Consider the following 10,937-nt stretch of genomic DNA (forward strand, 5'->3'; position numbering starts at 1 on the left):
CCAATATGTAATGTTAAGCAAAAGGAATTATTGAGGTCTAAAATGCCAGAAACAAAAATCTTTAGCTTGGTCTCAGGGCTGACTTGGCAACAGTCTCAAGAATTTCTACCCTATCACCTAAGAAAATTCCTTTGAACAGGAGCTTCTCCAATGTGGCACATATACTTAATTCCCAGGCACTCCGGGAAGCATCACACTATCGCCAAGGTGTCCTCCATCCTCAGCCTGGGGCAATTTATAGCAAGACAACCTTAGCCGAATTGGAGCACTTACAGCTCAAGTGTCAGCCGTGGCTAACAGCTGCACACGCAGTTAGCCAAGGTAAGCAAATTATGTCCAAGAAGCACCAGATGTGACACTAATGGAACTACAAAACATTAGTTGTGTAGGGCACGCGTGCAACACAAGCAAAAATAATGCGAGGAGGACCGCAGCGAAGAAAGAGCAAAAGAGCCACACGCCCCCGAGGTCGTAAAAAGTATGTGGCAGAATGATAAATGATCACAATGAAAGCAGAAATGGTTAAACGACAAGATAATGAAGATGAGTGACGTCGAAAGCGCTTGGAAAAAGTTAAAGAACGTGAAAGTCAAAGCACAAAAGTGTCAAATGTAATGAAAGTGACAATGGAAGGGTGGGGGGGGGTCTATCGAAAAGGGAGTGGGAGATGTAATGTCCGTCGTCTGGGCTGCAATGAGCCTGCAGCGGGGCCGCCCGGTATCCCTGACAGAGTCTTATCTCATCTTCACCCTAGAATAAAACCTATTTTCCAACCCCAAGACAATAAAGCACAAGGTTAAAGGATCCCCCCATTTACGACAGACTATTTGGAGAACGGCTTGGACTTAAAAATGCATAACACCATCCTGGTAGGTGGGCACCTCTGCTTAGCTTGCTTTATTTTAGCTTGTAGAGCTGAGACGTGGTCAGGGACAGGCCGGGCAGCGTTCAGGAGTGGTCGGATGGAGTCAGAACAAGTAACAGACGACGACGAACCGAGCAGAAGTGACGGGTTTGCACGGTAAGAGAGTTAACGAGCCCAGAGTAGGTGTGGTGATGAACCGAGCAATCGCCGCTAATTACAGAATAACAGGACGGGAGAGGCAGGAGCAGAGAGAACAAACTGTCCAAAGTGCTGCTCACTGCCAGGCTGGGCTGAAACCAATGTGAGATAGAGCACAACGCTGTCCATGGTGCTGATGCCGCAATTTAGCTGCATTTGAATCCACTTTAGAATAATGGGTGGGTGGTATGGAGGGTCTCTCAACCCAAAGGCTGCGGGTTTGATCCTGAGCACGTAAGTTGACGTTAGAAACATGCAATAAAAGTGACAGCCCATTTCGAATATATTATACTATCCATGTCCGGGCTTCTCACTGTAGCTTTGAGCTCTTTCTTTCAACATGCAACATTCTGTCACGAATGATTTTCATCTCACATTTTGTTCCTAAAGTAGCCAGAAGCTGCTTTGAGATAAAAGGCTGGAAAAAAAAAAAAAAAAACTCACACTATTCACTGACCATTAGGTACCACCAAAACAACTAGGCAAGGACATTGTTTGTTTGTTTTTAGCTAATGTTACAACCACCACAACACCAACAACTGATAAAATATCAGAATTTCTGGGGGAAAAAAAAAAATCACAACTATTCACCCAAGCACAGAAAACAGTACTTTTTATTATTACCGCACTTGTTTCACATTCGCCCTAGCTCATATTTAAGTATCATCTACAGACGTGTTCAGCGACCTCAACCCGCCCGGCGCAGACGATCGATATGAACTTTGCTGATATACTTGATAAAGGGCCTCCAGTTTGTGCAATAAATCTGATGCTAGGCCAAGATAGGAGCTCTCTCGGTCATTAACTGTAGAATTTGACAAACATCTCGCCGTCCCGGAAGAGTACAGTGAACTGAAACTAGCAAAATACTTAAAACTACCTTGTTAAGAGAAAAACCCGAACCGGATCTTGAATGTAAGAAGACAGTCATGTTTAGGATCTAAAGTCGTTTTCTCTGTGATTTCGAGTTGGTTGAAAGCTTCAATCTCTCGTTATTCGCTCCAGCAATATTCTTTTACGGACACTTTAGTGCACATATGGTGACTTGCTGAGTCATTTTGAGGCAAACACAATCACAGCTGGGTTATAAAAGATGACTGCAAAATGGGGGACTAAAAAGATACAAGGAAGCAGGCAACTGAGTTTTATAGGTTCGGAATTTTCGCACAGGCTTAGTGGAAAAAAAAAAAAAACAGTTTGCAACCAACCAAAATAAACTGAAATTAAAAATAAAATTGTTCCCTTTTGTCAAATTACATCTGCGTTAAGATCGAGGAGCGCAGCGTGAGACCGGGCATTTATAACTGCTGTCGAAAAGCTGACATTATTTGTCAAAATCCATTTATGTCACGTTAGCAGCCAAAAAAAAAGTTTGTTGATAAGCCTCATATTCAAATAGGTGAATATTTCAAGCTTCAAGCCTTTCTGAGCTTTTCCATGGACACACAAAGCAGAACCGTAGAGGCTGTAAATTTGTTTTCATGTGGCTTACATGAGAAGAAAAAAAAAAAAAGTAAATATTTTGAACACAAAACAGGAGTCCGGTGAGGTTTAAACTTGGCATGGCTGAATGGAACATGTTCCAAATAGCAAAGTAATTATTCACAAAAATGTCCTCCCTTGCTGAGTAACAAGCCACTAAAGCATTATCCATCACATAGCTCCAATTAAAGTCCCATTAAACCTATTTAGAGGATAACCTTAGTTTATTCTAACTTCTTTTTTCTTTTCTGAATAACAAAAAATGTTAAAATATCTCAGCTCTTTTTACATTTCTTTCTCCAGCAGTCTGCAGCGTCTCTTCGATTCATATTTTCTTCTACATCTATATGAACAGGTGAATTTGTAAACAAGGACAGAAATAGGTTTATATCACATTTATATTTCCATGGGGTTAGCGTCAGCAAAACACGCAGCAGTCACATAGCCTCATGAATATTAATGAAGTATGGTGGCGTAATCTTGCGGCGCACTGTTTTAACTTTAAAAAACAGTCAATTCTCTCTGCTAAGCTTTGGATATTATTATTTTTTTATATGAAATATATTGTACTTGTTGCAAGGAAAAGTTCTTATAGTGCCTGATCTTTACTGCTTTTAATTCTCACTAAAGACAAATGCTATGATGCCTCATTCTTAATATTAGGCCAGGAAACCTTACAAGCTATTTTGATGAAGGGTGTTATTTTTAAAATGTATTTATAAGCGTATTTTCAAAAGAGAAAATGTAACTTTTCTTTCTTTTAAGTCATGACTGAGTCCATTGTTAACCAAAATGTATAAAAATATACGGATGGGTGCGAATAGATCTTGTGAATATATTCAAAGAGCTACCGAGTACGGTTTTTCATATTACAGATGATCCAGCTGCTTATGCAGAACATCCTTTATTTACTTATTTCTTTTTATGGTCTGGACATATCTTTTCCTTCTTGCGGTCGACAGTATAATGGCCAAGAATGGAACATTAGCAGCTCCTAGAGGCAATAGATTGGAATAACTTTCTGCAGATGAATATTTCCATATAAAAAAAAAAAAATGCTGCAATTACACAATAATGTGGTAAATCTTGCTTTGTGACTTCTCTAATAATTAGCCTAGACTTCTTTGCCATTTTAACCATCTCAAATGAAACCCTCGTTCCCATTTCTCTTTTATCATACAATAATGTTCTGTTTTATGAGTTTATCTCCCATTAACTTTGCATGTACTTTAAAATGTTTGATGTCATTCCCTTTTTTTGTGGAACTTTTCCAAAGGGTGTGTCTGCGGTTCAACTGACACCGCAAAGAAACTAAAACAAAACAATGCAAGGAAGGTTGGCACGAATGACATTGACTCAGTTTACATGCAATTTGCATGCTTCGATTTACCTTCCGTCTCTGCGTGCAAATAAAGAATTATGAACAAACTAATAGTGTTCTTTTTAAAGTTTTACCAAATTTCAGTTTAAGTTCAACTCCTAATTTTATTATACGTGATAAAAGTCGTATGCCTTTGAGTAAAGATGTTATTACTTCCCAGGGCTAAACTGAACAACCTTAGTTTACGATAAGAAACTGTGTTGTGTACTTTCCGCAGTGGCATTTACAGTCAAATGCATTTTTATTTCTTCACATTTCTTTTCCAGCGGTATTGTGCTAAAGAAAATTGATGTGTTAAAAAGCCTTACTACCGAAATAAAAATGGTATAATGTTGTCAAATGCAGCAAGTTAGAACAAAATAATTGCTCTAGTTATTTCCTCTGTTAAGTCTCATGATTGTATGGCATTTTGTTGCTGGGCCTAAATGTCATACGATTCAATAAATCAGTCCCATAATAGCCCACAAAGCAGCACATTATTTTTGTGAGTGATTTGTGATTGAACAATGCTTTGTGTCAAAACACAAAAATATTTTTTTTATTATTATGAAACCAAGTGTGTTACAAGTATGAAGTAAAAGTGAAAGGCAATGCTGTTTTTGTTCTTCCTAGTTTGTCACAAAATATATGCTTAAAAAAAAAAAGAAACTACATTTTCTCATTTACGCTTTCACCTTATCTATGTTAATCTCATGTACTAATTATACTGTATATACAAATACATACGACTAAAGAAAAGTTGATTTAGAGGTTTAAGCTCCACCCATGACATCTTCAGGAAGCTCGAGTAGTTATTTATGTTGCCATCGTCAAGGACATTTCATTTGCAACGCTTCCCCTTCAACAAAGGTAAGTTGTCTGTCGACACTATCGTAATGCTACCAAAAATTTACAATGTCTCTCTATTGTGTGTTTAATCCGTTAAAATACTTTAAGCCATATTTAGAATAAACTGTTATGAACATATAAAGTTTAATATTCAGGTAATGCTCTTTTTTGTTCTCTCTTCATTAAACATAATAAATCCATTTTTTGTGGCAAAAAACTGCAATGGGGAGAATTCTAGTGAATATAAAAAAAATATATGTATTAAATAATAAAGGGGACGGTCTGTACATTTCATAGTTATTATTCAGACGTTTTGACCAAAACTATATTTTGTGGTTGCTTGTTTCTTAAAATAATTCCCTTCACATCTTATATATAATAAACAAAAGCATACCATTCAGAAACCAAAAGTCTGGCAAAGCAGACCGCACCTTCGTATCGTTGTGTGTTGAGTTACAGAGAGATACTGCCTTGGTGATGAATAGAAAGAAAAAAAAAAACTTGCTCGACCTGTATGGCAGGTCACTGAGCAATCAATGCGGCGTCATTTTATGTAATAGTAGCTTTAAAAAATTTAAATGTGCCTACTGAGGTGTTTGTGCTGCAGAATGAATTTGTTTATGTATTGAAAAATCAAAAGTCTCACAGGATCAAAAGCCCCCAAATCAGCAGCATATACTCGAACATCATTTTTAAAACATATCACCCCATCACTATTTTTACTTTCTAATTCAGCCAAAGCAATTTTCGAAGTTGAATATATCACACGGAAGCAGAAAAGCAAATGCAAATTAAATGCAAATCCAGTGCAGTTCAATATAACAAAATTTGTTTAGCTCACGATTTACTCCTTCGACATCAACATTGAAATGTGACTCGACTGAATCAGTTGAATAATCCAAATTAAAAAAATAAATAAAAAAAGACGGTCTTTATTTTAAAAAGGGTGGAAAAAGATTTACTTAACCTACTTTCGTTTTCGGCACTCAGGTTCATCCCACGAGAACTTCATCACTTGACTCGTTGAGGTAGCGGCCATGAACTGGTCTGCGTTGGAGAGCCTTCTGAGTGGGGTCAACAAATACTCCACAGCCTTCGGCCGCGTCTGGCTCTCCATGGTCTTCGTTTTCCGGGTGTTGGTGTTTGTAGTGGCGGCTCAGCGAGTGTGGGGGGACGAAAGCAAGGACTTCATTTGCAATACGGCCCAGCCCGGTTGCGCCAACGTTTGCTACGACGCCGTCTTCCCAATTTCTCACATCCGCTTGTGGGCCCTGCAGCTCATCTTTGTAACGTGTCCCTCATTGTTGGTGACGTGTCACGTCAAATATCGTGAAAAGAAAGACCTGGAGTACAGCAACTCGCATAAGGGAGCTCATCGATATGCCAACCCTGGGAAGAAGCGTGGGGGTCTGTGGTGGACCTACTTGGTAAGGACGGGACGCTTTTAATGCTTAAGTCCTGATTTTAGTAATAAAGCAGATTTGTTCTTATTCCAAATTAGGTCAGCCTGATTTTTAAAGCGACCTTTGATGCCGGCTTCCTGTACATCCTCCATTACATCTACGACGGCTTCGACATGCCCCGGGTCTCCAAGTGTTCTCTAGAGCCCTGCCCCAACACGGTGGACTGCTACATTTCCCGGCCTACTGAGAAAAAAATCTTCACCCTCTTCATGGTGGTCTCGTCTTCCATTTGCATTTTAATGTGCCTCAGCGAGATGGTGTACTTCATCAGCAAGCGCATCCTGAAACACAATCGGAAGAAGAGGATGATGTTGGAAAGAGAGTTCGCCGACACTCATGAAATGACACAGCTCTCTGCGCCCAGGTCTGAGATGAGGTCCAGAACTTCCTTTCGACTGGATCCCACCGTCTCTATCCACAACCTCAATAACCTGACACCTGAGAATGAAGACAAAAAAACTAAAAATGATCCGACATTCGAGAACGGCAACCTCGGGCTTGTATAAGGAGCTAAGAATCCCTCAGACTCTATTGACGGCAGCTGTTCCAAAGATACTCATCGATTCACAGATGACTTGTAAATTAACGGAATTTACTTTTTACCAAAGGCATCGTCTGTGCATGCACTTGAAGGACCCCCACTCCCACCACATCATGTTAAACCCAACGGACTGCCCTGCACCAGGTTTGAATAGAAATTCACAAATTGTATTCCAAAACCAAATTTGCATGAAAGCATACAAGCGTGTCAAATATCGGGGAAAAAAAAAAATCGAGTAATCGAGTTAGGGCTTGCTTTTCATTCGTTATTGTTTAGGTGTGGCTATGAGGTCTCTACTTTGTATACAGTAAAGAAGTTCCAGAAAATTCTAGTTCTGGACATTTTTTATTTGGGGTACTAGGACTCGCCTCCTTTGTGTTGACCATCTTTGATAATGCAGTAAACAGCCCTAATGGGTAAATGGGCTTTCACTTGCGGCGCTTTCCCACCTTCAAAGCACTCAAAGCACTTTAAATCTGTCTTAGTTAGAAATGTATGATGCTCAAGGAAACTTCAGCATGGTCAAAAGGGCTCAGTAGTACCTCTTCCAGAGGCGTAGCCAAGCCGGGGCGGCGCCCCGGTTAGGACTTCCTGCGTCCCGGTTGAAAAAAAAATCGAGCTTTTTCGATTCCTCATTTTTATGCCGTTTTTTTCTTTCGGTCTTGCGCGAATGTGCTTGCGCTATTCTATGTGCGCAATGTTATCCATTCACCGTTTGCCTCCCGTACCCGGATGTTGTTTTAGCGATCAGCGAACGGCGTGGGTGATGTTCGATTTTTTTTCCTGTGGGCGTGCGCCCCTACTGGAAAAATTCCTGGCTACGCCTCTGACCTCTTCAAGTCTCATTTTGGCTCAGTCTTGACAATTTCCCTGAAGTAAAAGTCTGTGTAGACATTGCAATATTTTTGTGAGTATTGTTTCCGTTAAAAACATATCTTCATCTATACATATACACATCTTCCCCTTTTTGTTATAATAGTTTAATGGACTTTCACTCTTTTAATCCAGAATTTGGTTTTGCATCTGTGCATGCAAGTTACTAAGAAAATGAATGTAAAGTTAATGTTAAAGGCACTATACATAACATTTTTCGGTTAGTTTTTCTTTAATTTGGGAAAAGGCAATTCACAACAAATTGTCTTGATAAAAACTAACCAATGGAATAAACTACCAATCTGTCCCATTGAGTCAAATTTGTTTTCCAAGGGTTCATTTAAGTATCTGTTATTATGTAAAAAGCAAATGCAAAGGCGTGAAATCTTAATAAAAATAACTTCGATTAAAAAAATGTGGGAATGCTTGGTATTTAATTATTATGTAATATAAATGTTAGCTCTTTCGATGCTGTACTGGATAAATTTACTGTGAACTTTTAAAAATTATTTTCTTTTCTAAAATATTCAGATAATAATAATAATAATAATAAAATCCAAAAGAAACGTCACAAAAGAAGTCAGTTGGAATGACATCTTCATGACGCGACTAATATGATTGTCCAATCAGAATCAAAAACATGAACGGAGAAATGAACCAATCCGCAGCCCTCAAAGCGAGTAGGTCCCGCCTCTTGGTAAAGGAAGTTTAAAAAAATGAGTTACTACAACGGAGCGGTATTATATATTTTTATTCTTTTTGTGGTGTTTGTGAAACTAAATGTGTCTCCCCGAGCACGTTTTTACCTCTACAGTTTAACGTTTTTGTTATATTTGTAATAATTTGTTTGAATGAAATGTTTAACGTAGTTGTTAGCATGCTAAAGCTACGAGTTGAAATTGTTGATACGTCAGACAAACTATGAACTCCGAAAGCTTGCGCCCAGAAGCCGCGTTTTATTGACCGTAAAAGTAGAATAAATGTGAAATTATATTGAGCTTGTCTATTATGTATGTACAGACTGCACGATATGTAACTGCTACATTCGTTTCGTAGTGGATACGTTTCATTCATCAAAATTCTATAAATGACTCCCATGAATTATGTAATGGACTCTTTTAGGGATACCCAGGGGTAAGATACCCAGGGGTAGGACACCCAGGCCCAAATGCCCCCTACAGTGGAGCTGGTGCTCCATATGGATCTGCACCCTCGGCTCCATACGGCGGTCCACCAGGAGGCTACTATGGCCCAGGACAAGGGGGGCACTACGGAACCGGGCCAGGGGCTGCGGGTTACGGGGGGCAACCTCATGGAGCGCCTTATGGCAATCCTCCTCCTTCAGGTACTGCTCCTCCTTTGTTCTCTCTTCACATCGCCTGCAGTAAAATGATGGATGTGAAATGAATGCCACACAGGCAGGTTCACTTTGTAGCCCCCAGAAGGATGAGACAGCTGAAGCCTATGATTAAAGACATCAGGGTACAACTTGAAGTGCCACACGTCCTTCCTCTTCCTCACACATTTCTCTTGGCCCTTATTCTGTCTTTAGGGAACATTCCCCCCGGTGTCAATCCAGAAGCGTACCAGTGGTTCCAAAGCGTCGACACGGACCACAGCGGTTTCATCAACCTGAAGGAGCTGAAACAGGCGCTTGTCAACTCCAACTGGTCCAGTTTTAATGATGAGACTTGCCTCATGATGATCAGTGAGACCTCCACACACACCCACATGAAAATACACTTTTATTTAAAATATACTTGAATTGCCTGTTAGACATGTTTGACAAGACAAAGTCAAGTCGGATGGACCTTTTCGGCTTCTCGGCGCTGTGGGACTTCATGCAAAAGTGGAGAGCGCTCTTTCAGCAATATGACAGGGACCGCTCAGGATCCATCAGTGGTACAGAGCTCCACCAAGGTAACCCTCTTGAGACCTCTAAGCAAGTCCATCGCCCCAATACATTTATCTCATGCTTCTTCTACCCCCTTAGCCCTGTCACAGATGGGCTACAACCTGAGCCCACAGTTTTCCGAGTCGTTGGTGCGGCGCTTCAGCGCGCATCCCGCACGCCCTGGCATTCAGTTGGATCGCTTCATCCAGGTGTGTACCCAACTGCAGAGCATGACGCAGGTCTTCAGGGAGAAAGACACCACCATGACAGGCAACATCCGACTCAACTATGAGGACTTCCTCTCGGGGGCCATCACCAGGCTCATGTGAATGGAATACCACGAGATGGCGGTTTGTATTTGACATATCATATCCGACGACTTTTTGTTAAAAACAACATGAAAGCTAACCTAGAGAGTAATGTTCAGTAACAACTTTCAAAAAACAAATAATGGATTGAATAGATGACAGGAATTGATTGCGTCATCACCACAGATGCCTATCTGTTTACTACTTGTGGTACCATTTTGTTTTAACATCATATATCAAGACGTTTATTAACCCTCAAAGTTGCATATATTTGATAAATACTAACTATCCTTCCCTCACTAAACTATGCAGTATTTTAGATTAGTAAAAAGGTTTATATGGATAGTTAAGTTATTTACATGGATCCAAAAGACATGTTATCAACTACCACCAGAATATTTTGTGATTGTAGGCTTTAGCGTGCCCTCAGAACCCATGCATATGTTTGCACCTTGATACCATTACTTGGCTACAATTGTAAAAAAAAAAAAAAAAAAAAATGTAGATTGAAACAAAACAAGTTTATTCCATTTGCACTTATTTTACATTCCATTGAGGTTTATACTGTTATTAAATGCCAAAATATTTTGTTTTTGTTGCCAAATATTGATGCTTCATTGCTTTTTTTTATGGTATTGTCATGCTATTTTCCTTATTTTCACTGCACCCCACACTTGAAGGGGGTGCACCTGCAATTCTTTAGTCATGCAGCAATCTTTTACTCAAATGACACCGTAACTTTTTGTAACTTCTGTTTATTGGGTTTTGTCTTTGATGCCATCAGGTAAAAAACCTTAAACACATACACGAAATTATACAGTGAAGCATTTCCAGAATCTAACTAGTTTGATTTAGCAGTGTACACAATATGAATCCATTCATTCATTCAACTAAATCATTATCCAAGATACATGTAAAAACTGCCAACGCCAAACCATTATTCATCAATACAGCTACATAATATAATAAATTATACATTGCAGATTGCCCAATAAATAATCAGCAGCGCATACTAGCGCAGCTATATATTACAACAATAATTTTGATTTGTAGATATTAAAACGATCAGACTACAGCTTTATGAATTAAATGGATATTCACACC

The 10,937-nt window shown here is 39.5% G+C and overlaps 2 protein-coding genes across 4 annotated transcripts; both read left to right on the forward strand.

The window, feature by feature from the left end:
• Positions 1-4,716: 4,716 nt before the first annotated feature.
• Positions 4,717-6,977, forward strand: gjb9b (gap junction protein beta 9b). 3 transcript variants are annotated; one of them, XM_037264818.1, is made up of 4 exons: positions 4,754-4,775; positions 5,591-5,643; positions 5,745-6,181; positions 6,256-6,977. In XM_037264818.1, the coding sequence occupies exons 3-4, from the start codon at positions 5,792-5,794 to the stop codon at positions 6,721-6,723; spliced, it is 858 nt and encodes a 285-aa protein (XP_037120713.1). In that variant the 5' UTR covers positions 4,754-4,775; positions 5,591-5,643; positions 5,745-5,791; the 3' UTR covers positions 6,724-6,977. The 3 variants fall into 3 exon arrangements, with proteins under 3 accessions (XP_037120712.1, XP_037120713.1, XP_037120711.1); XM_037264817.1 differs by lacking the exon at positions 5,591-5,643 and having other exon boundaries at positions 4,717-4,775; XM_037264816.1 differs by lacking the exon at positions 4,754-4,775 and having other exon boundaries at positions 5,175-6,181.
• A 1,291-nt stretch (positions 6,978-8,268) lies between these two features.
• On the forward strand, positions 8,269-10,439 carry pef1 (penta-EF-hand domain containing 1). Its single transcript, XM_037264820.1, has 5 exons — positions 8,269-8,368; positions 8,754-8,976; positions 9,184-9,339; positions 9,408-9,551; positions 9,625-10,439. Exons 1-5 carry the CDS (start codon positions 8,348-8,350, stop codon positions 9,852-9,854), a joined length of 774 nt encoding a protein of 257 aa, XP_037120715.1. The 5' UTR covers positions 8,269-8,347; the 3' UTR covers positions 9,855-10,439.
• Positions 10,440-10,937: the final 498 nt, after the last annotated feature.

This window comes from Syngnathus acus, chromosome 11 (genome assembly GCF_901709675.1).
Source record: "Syngnathus acus chromosome 11, fSynAcu1.2, whole genome shotgun sequence".
Classification (NCBI taxonomy): Eukaryota; Metazoa; Chordata; class Actinopteri; order Syngnathiformes; family Syngnathidae; genus Syngnathus; species Syngnathus acus.

Bases quoted from the DNA above. Each gene is read 5' to 3' on its own strand.
- pef1 (XM_037264820.1), top strand. From the start codon at position 8,348: ATGAGTTACTACAACGGAGCG. The intron at 8,977-9,183 runs GTACTGCTCCTC...TTCTGTCTTTAG, and splicing joins TGGCAATCCTCCTCCTTCAG to GGAACATTCCCCCCGGTGTC. The intron at 9,340-9,407 runs GTGAGACCTCCA...ATTGCCTGTTAG, and splicing joins GACTTGCCTCATGATGATCA to ACATGTTTGACAAGACAAAG.
- gjb9b (XM_037264817.1), top strand. From the start codon at position 5,792: ATGAACTGGTCTGCGTTGGAGAGCCTTCTGAGTGGGGTCAACAAATAC. The intron at 6,182-6,255 runs GTAAGGACGGGA...ATTCCAAATTAG, and splicing joins GTCTGTGGTGGACCTACTTG to GTCAGCCTGATTTTTAAAGC.